At 43.5% G+C, this 13,082-nt stretch overlaps 1 protein-coding gene across 1 annotated transcript; it reads left to right on the forward strand.

The window, feature by feature from the left end:
* The first annotated feature begins 5,583 nt into the window (after positions 1-5,583).
* LOC137146398 (cis-aconitate decarboxylase-like) lies at positions 5,584-12,698 on the forward strand. Its single transcript, XM_067537655.1, has 6 exons — positions 5,584-5,604; positions 6,212-6,266; positions 8,931-9,118; positions 9,747-9,839; positions 10,196-10,401; positions 11,780-12,698. Exons 1-6 carry the CDS (start codon positions 5,584-5,586, stop codon positions 12,696-12,698), a joined length of 1,482 nt encoding a protein of 493 aa, XP_067393756.1.
* The last annotated feature ends 384 nt before the right edge of the window (positions 12,699-13,082 follow it).

Here is a 13,082-nt window from a genome sequence, read left to right on the forward strand (position 1 = left end):
AAGGATGGTTGCCACACCCATCCTCTTTAACCAGGATTGTGATTATGTATAGATCAAAGACCTGCTTGATGGCAGCCATTAGCCACCTCCAGGAGAACAGTACGATATTTGTCAAAATGAGCCACTCTTTCAGCTCGGGAGAAGTTTTAAAGTCAGGTCAAAGGCAAAATCCTAGTTCAGCCTTAACTGTGGAACCACTCGCAGTGCTTCCATAGTTTAATATGTTATCTTAAATGTACCTCTTAGAGGCCCCAATCCACCCAAGTAACTAAACTCATATTTATCTTTAAGCACAAGAAGAATCCCATTAAAGACAGCTGGACTCCTGGGAGCAAAGCACTTTGGAAAATTAGTTAATCTATTCAGGAGTTTAAATCCGGATTTAGGAGCCTAAAATTAGGCTTCTATTTTTGAAAATCTTGGCCTTAACCTATCTGTATCTCAGTCCCTCACCTTTAAAATGGGGCTTATACTTCCCTACCTGGTGGGGGCATTGAGGATAACTCCATTAATGCTTGGTAGTTCCTCAAGCCCAAATCCTCAAAGGTCCCGTTGAGTTCAGTGAGAGTTGGGTGCCTTTGGATCTGGGCCCTAGATATTATGGTGATAGAGGTCACAGAAATACCTGGATCAGTCAGTGGCATCTGTCTGACACGGTATAACACAATCTTGTTTTACAAGTAACAGGAAGCTTTTCTGGAGATGTTTTTGGGAAGTGAGAGCAAAGCAATACAGAATCTCCTTTGAGAAAGGGACTGTCTTGGTTCTCTGTTTGTACAGCACCTGACGCAAGGGGGTCCTGCTACATGACTGAAGCTCCTAGTTGCTACCACAATACAAATAAGAATAATTAATAAATTATAAACCCCATGCAGTTCAGAGCTTCTTGGTTCTAACACTGTCTCAATCCTACAAAGAGACCCTCTTCATTGATTCCTCTTGTCTTGACCGTTATAGTCAATTATTGATTCCTCTTGTCTTGACCATTATAGTCACAAAGAACCCATCATGGATGAGGTGGAGCTGAGAGTTAAATTCTCATTCTGAGCTGTGAGCTTGCACTTCCTTGTACATTGCTAGTTTCTCTGTCTGTCATTCGCGTCCCTCCCTTACCCCTTTCCGCTGGGATTTTCCAGCTCCTGGCGAGTAACGGTTATATTTGCAAACCCAGAATTTCCACATACCTGCACTTCTCAGTCTCATGAGCAGGAGTTTGTTCTGTGGAGGTTTTCTCAGGACACAAAGACTAAAATAAAATCCCACTTTTAAAAAATTATTATTATTGTTTTTAGAGCGCTAGGTGACCTTAAAGAGCTGGCAATGGGAGAAGTGGCTGGTATCCCATTCCCAACCACTTCCAAAAATGTATCTTGGAAAGAAAGCAAAGAAAGCACAGCTGCTGTTGATACAGGAAGAGAAGATAGCGCATGGCAGATGCTTCTCTGGGGCAAGGATCAAGCAGGGAAAATTGAATGAATTGAGACGGCCCTTCCGCCCCAATTCAGCAAAGGTATTCCATCAGGTGCCGCATTTTAAATGTGTGAGTATTTCTGTATCCGGAACTGATGCCTCAGTGCTATTGCAAACTGTTGAAACCCTGGCTTTGTGTGTTCCACAAGAAACACATTTTTCTTCTCTCTCACACACATTATAAGGGCTTGTATTTTCACAAAATCAGGGAACTAAGTGCAGATGGGCCAGTCTGGATGCAATTAGCAATACACAGATCTTCACCTAAAACTCTGAATTGAATCTGTGCCCAAAGCTTTCCTGATGCTTGGAAAAAAAACTTGATCAACATTTTAAAAATTGCTCCCCAAAATAATTCAGTTAATTATTTAATTACAATAAAGTTTAGACCTTTGTAGTACTGTACTCTTACCACAGAGAGCATTTCAAGGCCCCAAGTCAAGAAAGCATCGTGGTTTAAGAAGGGTGCTGGCATGCATGCATATCTTTAAGCAAGCGCATAGGTGCTGTCCTGAACTGGGATCTAATAGTACATCTGCACAGTAGTTGGGAGTGTGTTTCCCAGCTCAGGTAGACAGCCACATGCTAGCTCTGCCTGACCTAGCACCCTCAAAATAATGGCATGGCCAGTGGTAACATAGGCAACAGCTTGGACTAGCCACATGAGTACAAACCCACCTGCAGTTGGACCCCCTGGGGATATATTTGGGTGGCTAGCCTGAGCCACGGTCCGTGTTACCCCTACTTAGGCTGCTGTTTTTCAGCTAGCGCATGTCTGTCTGCCGTAGCTGGGAAGCAAGCTCCCAGCTACTGTGTAGACAGACCCTTAACAAAGTGAGCGTGTACTGCATCTTTACAAAGAAATGACTGAATATCTACCTCTGGGTTTCAAGGTAACATAACTGCTGTTGAAATCCAAATACAAATGCGCAGTTTGGTTTAAATGGGGGTAGTTAAGGCAGCGCCACAGAGCGAGGCTCCTCTAGAGGTTTTGGTCTGAAATAGATCAAATCTGTTGACTTTCCAGGCTTGCTGCAAAAGGCATTTGCTTGATAGGGTGTCTAGGGAAAAGCTGAGGGGATGCTTCCTCCATGGTAAAGGGCTAGCTGATAAAGGTGGCTAGCTGAGTTCTCGTGGAACTGATTTTAGTGCAGCTGAGAGTTCATTTAATTGTATTTACTGTGTAATGAATTATGTTAGGGGGCCTAGAGCCTTGGAAAGGCCTCGTCATCATTTTAAATCCAAATAAATAAATACAAGTTCTTCTCCTTTCTGTTTGCAATACAAGTGAAGATCAGCTCACGCATGGCTTCTGAGTGGGATAATTTATCAGCTGGTGGGAAGAGGTAGCACAAAGTGTTACTTCAGGTCCCCATGCAAAGGTGTGGAGATACAGGAAACTGAATCTGCCATTTGTGTGTGTGTATAACAATCCTCTTCAGAGCTTTTACAGGTTCCTAGGACTGCCCATTTCTACCTCCATCTCATGCTGAGAGACAAGCATTAGGTAACTAGAGACTAGTACTCCCTCTGCATCACACACCATATGGCATGTTGATATTCACCCAAAGGACTGGACACCTTCCGTCACTCTTTCCCCTAAATCACACTGGCAAGGATATAACATAGGCAAAGACCTGGGCTGGTCTTAGGAGTATATCAAGCAAGTGGCTTCATGGAAACAGTAGAGACACTTGCCAATTCAAAGGATGCCCAGGGCTTGTTGATTTCCTGTGCTAAAGTCACTAATCACTGCTGTCCCTTTCATTTAGGACAGCCACTGCTTCTGGCACTTCCTAAGTACCTGTCTTTCTGCCTGCACATCAGGGCATTGATAACATCTCTGCTTGCTTTCTAATGCAACACAGTGAGGTTGGGGTTCCCAGAGCACCTCTTCTCTGAGCTAAAGTTAGAAAGTTGCATTTTGTTAGTGAAAATCTCAGCTACAAACATCCCTAGCTTTGAACCCATATGGGGCTGAGATATTCTAGTTTTTATGGTGAGGTAATCTTTGGCCTGCAGGCCACATAGCAGCATAAGGCAGAGTAAGCACCCCCCTTTATGCAGTATGGACTACCCAGATCTCTGCCCACAAATGCTCCAGTCTGCACAGCTAAGCTGATGTGAGGGTGTCACAATTTGCTGCTGATATAGACCAGTGGCAAACTATTACCCCTCCCAACCCCAGATCACAGTGGGAATCCTCTGAGCTTGAGAGAGCCTTGCAGTGTGCCATGACATGCACATGGTCTGTAGCAAAGCCACAGTCTAGCCCTTATGATGTGTCAGAGATGCTGAGCATGGCTCTGCCAAATAAATGGACTTACTTAATTGGATAAAGAAAATACCTTAACCCCCTAGAAAATCCAGTAGAGATGAGAGAACTGGAGACATCTCTTAAATGGACTAGACCACTTGGCCCATCCTGCTCCATTTCCTTTCCTTATTTCTCTTAAATATAGCATATAGTGTTTGCCTACGTGGGTCCTGAACTCACTAGTGCTTCTTTGCTGTCACACAGCCCTCAGCCGCAGCTTTTGCTTTCTTGCACCCGTTCAGTGGCATTTGAATGAATGCTCTGTGGGCAATGCTACAAATGAGCTGCAGTATCTCTTAGAGACACAGCAGCCTCCCCAGCTTAGCCAGCCCATGCTGTTGTCCCTTAGCTTGCCATCTTTGTAATCTTTCCCTGTCCTTCTCTGTTACATCCGGTGCGCCCCAATGAGTTGAATGGCATTTCCCAAGTATAACGGAGAGAAATTGCTTGTCAAAAAGCTGTTGCAAATAGTACCATCCTTAAAGGAAAATGTAATTACACAGGGCTAGAGTCTGCCATTGTTATTTACAGTGGGTGGCACCCTACTAGACTGCACTGAAGAAAATGGGACTACTCCTGAAGCATTGTATATCTATGCACACATTAATAGATGAGCATAAAATATCATCAGGTACATTTTAATTCCAGTGACATTTTGTTCCGTATGTTTCATTGTGTGACAGTTATCCCCGGTGACATTTTGCTGCCGTTTTATATCACGCGTTCATAAAGATAACAGCATTTTATAGAGCTGTCATTATCCTGAAGGATTCCCAAAGTGTTTCCCAAACTTTGTACGCAAAAAACTGAAATGAAACCAGTTCTGGGTAATTACATGACAGGGGTTTAATGGTGCACAGCAACGCTGCACAACAGCTTTAAAAAAAGAAGTCTGTACCGCAGTCTAGATCTTCAACTGGTACAAATTAGCATGAAGTCAACTGACCTAGCGGGCGATCTGGCTAATGGTACATATTTGGCAGTGAATTAAAGGTTGTTTATGTGTCATGCTGAGGAGTTAATCATTGTGTTAAGTTAGCATTGAATATATAATATGTTTAATATGAAATTTTCCCATGTTCCACTTGCCTCTGGGACCAGTGAAACAAAATGTCGTTGACCTAAAGTACAGACATGACTACTTGTTAAATATGAATGAAGAGTTCAAAAAATCCACAGTAATGTATGAAATAAAATAGATTCGACTTCTAGATTAATTGGATGATGAACCTGCAAAGCATCAAAAAGTGAATTGGAAGAGCTTATGATTGAAAGAAACAGAATTATGAGAAGATGAAAGCAAATAACAAAACCCAGAAAATAATACAGTAGAACCAGCAGCAAAGAATAACTTATATAAAACCGATGTCTTTCCTGCTAGAGTTACCTGCAATGAAGGTACTTCAGTTGAGTGGCAGCAGACTTTCTTCTCCTTATCATTTCCTGGTAAGTAACAGTTTTATAGTCCTCATCAGAGAGTAGGAGGAGCTCAATGCAAGTTGCTTCACACATTGGCACCTTTGGTATTGAGTATTAGGTGTATTTCCTGAAAAGAAAGGGGTTTTCCTTCAATCTACTGCTCCACAACTGGAAAAACAACCATGTCTAGTCCCTATTAGCCCAGCTGCTGATGTCACCAGTCATTGAAATTAATTTGCAGACAAATGCAAAGACAAAAAGCAACTGGCTTTGGAAGGGTATATAAACCCTGACACCAAACAGACACCTCTAGCATTGCTTGAGGAGATCTTCCCAGTGCTCAAGAGAAATCAACAGACACATTTAGAACCATCAGAATGGTCTACACAACTTTACAGGTAATGCTATTTCATGCTGAAGATCTATCCTTATCTTATTCTGTTGTTTAGGTTGTTTGGTTTTAATTAGAGTTGGTGGGAGTTCCTCGGCTGGTTTAAACTGTCATAACTCCACTGACTTCATTGGATCTATAATCATTTACATCAACCAGGGATCTGACCTAATGTTTAAAAAATTAGATGTTTTTTGTTGACTCCTTTTTGACCTACTGAAATGGTCCCTATTTTATATATTTCTTCAGTGTATTCCATGTATTTCTGTAGAGTGATGTATTGTTTTTATGAATGCTCTGTACTTCATATCTTAGTATCTACTCTGAATTTGTCCTGCTCACAGTTATGTAATGGGCTTAGCATGGTAGTTCTGTATCTTAAATCTTTATACTACAAATTCCGACATAGTACTTTTTTCCCCTGACTGTTCTTGGCACCCTTATCAGACTGGTTTCTAATTACCTAACAGCTTTGGAACAGGGTTCAGTTTACCTACTTCTTGTTTGAACTTTCCGGTTTTTATGACTCGAGACTTACAAGAGCAAGCAGTAAAGGTGCTCTTAAAATGCCTGGTTGCTTTATATGACAAACGGTATCCTTCTCTTTTCTCTAGAGATCCCAGAAGGTCTTAGCAGCATCCCGACAGGTACACAAAATTTCTGCTCAAGGTTTGTATCTCTCACTTAAAGAAATGTTTCTCTCTCTTTTTTAAAGCCTTCTGATATGTCAATATGTAAAAACAATTGACAGGAACTGGGTTAAACATGCTTAGAAAAGTCTCTTAAATTTTTGGAAGACAAAATGTATTATTGTTATTGTTTTCAGGATTTCACTTACGGGCCAATAAATTATTACTGTCTTTCAAGCTCAATTAACATGAACAAAATAGGTTTAAAAAAAAAAAGTGGTTATCGGCCCTGAACCAAACACACAATATTTACCTATTTTAGAGTCAAATTATGTAGTTCTTAATTAGCAGAGCTCCCATTTGTTAGAAATAATCAAACAGGTTGTCCCTGGGACGGATTGGGGAGACAGAACCCTTTATTGCCTGCTTGTTCCACTTCCACGCCAGGAGTGAGCAATAAGGGGTTTCTTTACGATCCTTTGATCCATAACAGTATGTAAATGTATCCATTTCCAGCAACTCCCCATAGATCCTTATTTGGTTACATTGACACCTATCAAATGAATATTAACAACTACATAATGAATATAATTATACCCGCCCCTGTTTGTTGTTTGCAGGATTATTGCACAAAGCGCAGGCACCTTACCTTGAAACTTACTAATATTCTTTAAAGTATGCTGTATGCAAGGGAGGAAAAAAGATAATGCTGTATTCCCACCAAAAACCTTGGCAGGAGGGAGAACAGTGATTTGTTAGTCTCACTCCTTACGCAAATCGCTAAAAATTCCACCAAATAAGAAAAACAAGGTTCACCTGTGCCATAAATCCATTCTCTGTAGTTTAAGCCCAATTACTTCCAGCTTTTAACTCTTCACTCTCCTACACCATTAACATAATAGGGAATCTTTCCTGAGAAAGGACTATAAAATTTCACTTGTACTGTAACCATGTATTTAAATGTTTAAATGGTAACGATCCTTGTTTGCCAAGAACACAGGCCTATGCTCTGCATTGTTAAATATTTCATATTTAATCTAGGGCTAGTTATTAAAATTGTTTAGAATAATTCCTACTCATTGTATGCTCCTGCTATTCTGTTCCCAGCCACAGTGGTATAAATCCAGAATTCCTCCACTAATGTCAGAGAGAGCAAAAGTTTCTTGTATAGGTTTTTTTTTTTTAAGTCCTAGAGATTCACATAGTTGGTCATTTTACCTTGATATAACAAATGCTGATCAAAGAAAGTGACTAAATAAACAAACAATTTAAAGTAATTTAAAAAATCCATGCAGAACCATTGACGCTAGTCAAATCTAATCTATAAGGCCCTTTTATTAACCTCTTTAAAAAAAGAGCACATATCACAGACTGAAGAAAGTGTTGCTGACAATATTTATATACTGATGGGAGGGTATAGCTATTACTTTATACTGAATTTCCAGAGGACATTTTCCTATTGTGAAGGTAGCAATTCTCAAAATGCAATGATTTGACATTATTAAACCAAAACATTCTGATGGTCCCAAACTGAAATTTTTTCAGAATGCTCATTCTGTGGAAAATTTCAAAATTTTGGCTCCTTTTTGTCTGATTCAGAATGAAAACAAATTTCAAAATGTCAGAGTTTCCCCACGGAATAGAAATTCCAGTTTCCAACCTGCTATAATTTAAAATTGAAACAAATGTAGAAGTAGAAATAGAAATCACAATAGGTAGTGGCTGGATGCCCTACTTCTTGGCTGGCAGTAAAGATGACCTCATAGCTAGACAGACTGGAACACGCATACATGTGTGTGTGATTTGCAATTTTAATCTATTTCCTCAATTTAGGCTTGTTCTTGTATGTGGCTGAGAGCTCTGACCTGAACCAGCAAAGCACTTAAGTAAGTGTTTAATGTTAAGTGCTGCCATTGACTTAGTAGGGCTATCATAGGCTTCAGTGCTTTGCTGGATTGGTTTAGAGTGCTGAGCACCTTGCACGATCAAGCCCTTTATGCTGCTCCGAGATAAACCAACGGAAGATGCTGTGTCTATTCCTGATCTCCTGAAGCTGATGTAAGTTTTGCCATTAAGTAGGACTGAGCTATTTGATTTAAATATGCCTAGTGCATTCCTCACCAGGTAAAGGAGCAGGCATCTCATTTGTCTCCTCTGTCCTGTGAAACCTCTCTTGGCACAGGGCTAATCACAGGTCTCACTTGCAACCTCCTTCCCAAGGTAAATTTCACCCACCATCCAGGGTTACAATCCCACTTTTACAGGCAGGGTTTTCATTCATCTTCTTTGCATTCTATCTGTGGCACTTCCATGGCTCCCATTACCATGGTACCCGAGTGCCTCACGGTCTCTAATGTATTTATCCTCATAACCCCTGGGAGGGAGGGCAATGCTGTTCTCCTCATTTTACAGAGGGAAACTGAGGCATAGAGTGGCTAAGTGACTTGCTGAAGGTCACACAGGGCAGGAACACAACCTGGGTCTCCTAACTCCTAGACTAGTGCCCTTGCCACTAGACCATCCTTCCTCTCCAAACCAGGGCAATGTAAGTTCTGCCACCTTCACTCCCGTCATTCCTGAGCAGCTCCATTGAAACCAATAGGACTCTTTGACAAGCAGGGTCCTACTCCATGGGAGTAGGGGTGGCCTAAAAGGGTCCGGCCCTGCAGCCTGGCTGATCCTTGCTTTCTGCTTATCCCCACAGTGCAGGAGAGGAGTGCTGCAGAGGAGACCGTGACTGGCAGCTTCGCATCCTTCATCCACGGAGTCCGGCCAGAGCACCTGTCTGAGGTTGTTTGTCACCGGAGCAAGAGGATGATCCTTGACAGCATTGGGGTTGGCCTCTTGGGCAGCACGACTCGTGTGTTTGATATCGCCCTGCGGTACTGCCAGGTAGGAGTGATACGCACCAGCACCCATGTTGCCATTAATATGGTACGTCTGGGCTGCATGTGCAGAGAACCAGCGCAAAGTGAAGGCAGTGCTTGACTCTCCGTGTTATGTCTTACGTGGGATGTAAATCACGCATAGACCTTGCAGCGGGGCGAACTTCGCTGTGAGCGCACAACGTCACAATCATGGGCGCATTTCCACTGCCAAGTGCAGAGAGCTGACACCAAGGCTCTTCTTGGAAACAAATGGAGCACAGCTCTCCCTACGACACTGGGAGGGAGAAAACAGGAAGTGCTGGCTGAAATTAAATTCCTAGCGATCAGTGAGTAGAAAAAGCCGTTGCTGTTTTTCTCAGCATAAACCGGTAGCACATTCCTTCACTAGCCACAAACTTCAAGATGTTCAGGTTTGTGTAGCTGGTTTTGTAAAGGAGGAAGAAGTTAAGCCCTTCAACTGAAATTTCATTACGTCTTTAGTATGGTGAGATTCTGTTGTTCTAAGAGGTGCCAGGTGCCAGGAATCCCATGTGGTGGAAATAACACAGCTGCAGCTCAGCTGCTTGAGGTCGTCACTTTAAGAATGCAGCCCTGCCCGGTTCTCCCGTTACTGGATTCTCTCCCTTTTGCAGCAGCTATATGCGTCGAATGCCATGAGCTCTGTCTATGGCAGGAAAGGGTTGAAGCTGTCCCCCACGCTGGCCGCATTCGCGAATGGAGTCGCGGTAAGGCTTTCTTTGCCAGAAGAGGCTGTTGAATGGTGCAGGGCACTTTAGGATAACCACACCCCCGATATACCTGAAGTTGGTACCTGAATATTGGTACTGGCTTCTGTCATGTGACAGAGGTACGGGCCTGATGTGACTGGGACCCAGAAATCAAGTTCATGTGTCTGCTCTGCATTCCACTTTTGTTACAGTGCCAGTTAGCACCAGTGACTCAGTGATGTTGTTATGAAATTCATTATTAATATTAGTAGCGCCATGTGTATTGCAGTAGGAGTCATAGACCAGGATCCCCCTGGTGCTAGGTGCTGTACAAACATGATTTTCACCTTGCTGTTGCCTCTCCCCTGTGGCAGGTTCACTCCATGGACTTTGATGACACCTGGCACCCTGCCACTCACCCCTCCGGGGCTGTATTGCCCACGCTGCTGGCAGCCTCCCAGATGCTACCTCCGAGCTCCAAACCCAATGGCCTGGATTTCTTGCTAGCATTTAACGTGGGTATTGAGGTGCAAGGAAGGCTCATGCGTTTCTCCACGGAAGCTCATAACATTCCTAAGAGGTAAATCTATCATGCTACAGGGCACAGGGCAGCGCAGCTTAGCAAGGGTTAGAACATGGCACAGCAAATTAAATCAGAAAGTCTGGAGGAAAACCAGACCCATCCTTTCTGTGATTCACGTAACACTGCAGAGTAGAGGCCACTTATTAAACTCTTTGGGAATCTGCAAAAGAGACACACTAGCCCAAAACAGCTGGTCTCTCTCAAAGTAAGCCATATTCTACTAAAGAGTCATCTCAGCTATAGATCTGCACGAATAATACATTTTTTTGGTTAGTTGGTGGCTTTGAAAAATTGGAACAAAATTCTTTTCAGGTCAGCCCAAAAGCAAACTTTTGACATTTTCTGCAAATTGAAAAGTCAAATTTTGTTTGATTTATTTTGGTTTGATTGAAACATCTTGCTTTGACAAAACTGAAAAGTTTCATTTTTTAAACATTTTTAAATTGTTTAAAAATCAAATTAAAGGCAACTAAGTCATTTCTATTCAAACAATCCAAATATTTTGAATTTTTTCTGATTTATTTTTTTCCCAAAATGAACCATTTGGCAAAACCACCAATGAATTTTCAAAAGGTTTTGGTGTCACTGAATCTGCTTTTTCACTGAAAAGAAGTTTGGGGCGAAAAATTTTGCCCAGATCTACTTGTATATTAATAGCTGCTGTGTGTGGAATAAGGGCCAGCAGGCTTATAAAAGGAGTCAGTGAGGGTTCTACAAATTTAGATCCAAGGAACTGAGGGTTTGGCCCACAGATTTGCAGGTGATTAGGCATAATTAATCCAGTGTTGTACCTTAATGACCTCTGATGACCTTACTATAATACTCTGTGATGGGGCAAGTGCTAGCTAGAAACACGAGGCTATGGTGAAATCACACTCCATTCGCTCTAGTTTGCCTCTCTGTTGCTCTTCATGTCCTCAGTGGTTCTTTCATAGAGTAGATCTGTCCTGTGCACTCACCGATATCTCTCATTAGATAGCAGGGGCTTGGTCTCCTCCGATGTGTCATCCTTGGCACCTGCCCAGCGTGGGTGTGCAACGTCACCAGATCAGAACTGTAGCATTTGACATCCACTTTGCACTAGTGCGGATGCTGATACCCGGTGCCAGACCAGAGAGAATCAGGTCCTACACATTTAGATTCTTCTGACTCAAAGGAAAACTGTGACTCCTAGGCTCACTCGGGTGTTTTCCCTCTCCCAGAATAAACCAGCATCCACTTACACCAGTGGGGAGGGCCTGGCCTGCTTTTTTGCAATGGTTTCAGTGCCACGGGAATGCCCGTAAGTGGCACTGGGGTGCTCCCTCTGCAAGAGGCAGGCAGGGCTTTCCAGACACCTGCTGTGGTGAGATCACTGCTGAGGTTTCCTTTTCAGGTTCCATCCCCCCTCGTTGGTTGGCACCCTGGGCAGCGCTGCTGCTGCAGCAAAGCTTCTTTCTCTGAGTGGGACCCAGTGTGCCCATGCCTTAGCAATTGCTGCCTCCCTGGCGGGAGCACCAATGGCAAATGCAGCCACCCAAGCCAAGCCCCTGCATGTCGGCAACGCCGCCCGCCTGGGATTTGAAGCGGCACTTCTGGCTGCCCAGGGGATGGAGGCCAGCCCCCTCATCCTGGACGACCTCCCTGGGTGCTCTGGATTCAATGCATTCTACGGTGACTACCAGCCCAAACCACTGCCCCTGCCAGCAAACAGCCACCAGTTCCTCCTTGAGAAGCAAGACATTGCCTTCAAGCGTTTCCCAGCCCATTTAGGGATGCACTGGATTGCGGATGCTGCCCTGTCAGTCAGGAACCTGCTCATCAGCTATGCCGGCTCCTTCTCTCCCTCTCTGATCCGTGCCATTCTCCTAAGGATCCCAGCGTCCAAGTACATCAACAGGCCCTTCCCAGAGTCAGAACACCAGGCTCGACATTCCTTCCAGTTCAACGCCTGCACTGCTTTGCTGGATGGCGAGGTGGGCGTCTACTCCTTCACTGATGCCAGCATCCACCGGCACGAGCTGAAAGAGCTCCTGGCCAAGGTACTGGTGGAGCACCCTGAAGACAACATAGCCAACTTTGACAAGATGTATGGGGAGGTAGCACTGATCCTGGAGAGTGGAGAAGTCCTGACTGGCAGATGCGATACTTTCTACGGGCACTGGAGGAAGCCCCTCAGCAGAGAATCACTCCTGAAGAAATTCCGATCTAATGCATCTCACGTGCTCCCAGAGGATAAGGTGAATACCATCATCACAACAGTGGCCAACATGGAGAACCTGCCAGACAGCTCCCAGCTGGCCTCCAGCCTGTAAGGACAAGATGTTTGATGAGTGAAGCATCATTGCATTGGATCAACAATTCCCTTCTTTCAAGGAGAGAATCTTTTTTCTATCTTTCAAAGTGAACTGCAAAGCAAAAACGAAGTCCAAGCACAGATTTCAGTGCTTAATGATCCCATTAGCTAGGCTGTGAAAGTGTGTGTGTGTGAGAGAGAGAGTGAGAGAGCTCAGAACAGAAAAAAGTTTAAACTAACATTTGGTGCTGCTTGATTTGATGAAGATATCCTAGAACGTGACATTACAAAGACCCAGAAGTTTCAGTGATCTCCAAGAATGATGCATTGTGGGATATCTTCTGTGAACCAGCATCCCCAAGAGGGAGGGGGAGAAGATTTTTTTTTAAAGGTTGCTTAACAT

This window comes from Emydura macquarii, unplaced genomic scaffold (genome assembly GCF_026122565.2).
Source record: "Emydura macquarii macquarii isolate MOO-44397 ecotype Brisbane River unplaced genomic scaffold, CSIRO-AGI_Emac_v2 contig_450, whole genome shotgun sequence".
In the NCBI taxonomy this organism is placed as follows: Eukaryota; Metazoa; Chordata; order Testudines; family Chelidae; genus Emydura; species Emydura macquarii.

Bases quoted from the DNA above. Each gene is read 5' to 3' on its own strand.
- LOC137146398 (XM_067537655.1), top strand. From the start codon at position 5,584: ATGGTCTACACAACTTTACAG. The intron at 5,605-6,211 runs GTAATGCTATTT...TCTTTTCTCTAG, and splicing joins TGGTCTACACAACTTTACAG to AGATCCCAGAAGGTCTTAGC. The intron at 9,119-9,746 runs GTAGGAGTGATA...TCCCTTTTGCAG, and splicing joins TCGCCCTGCGGTACTGCCAG to CAGCTATATGCGTCGAATGC.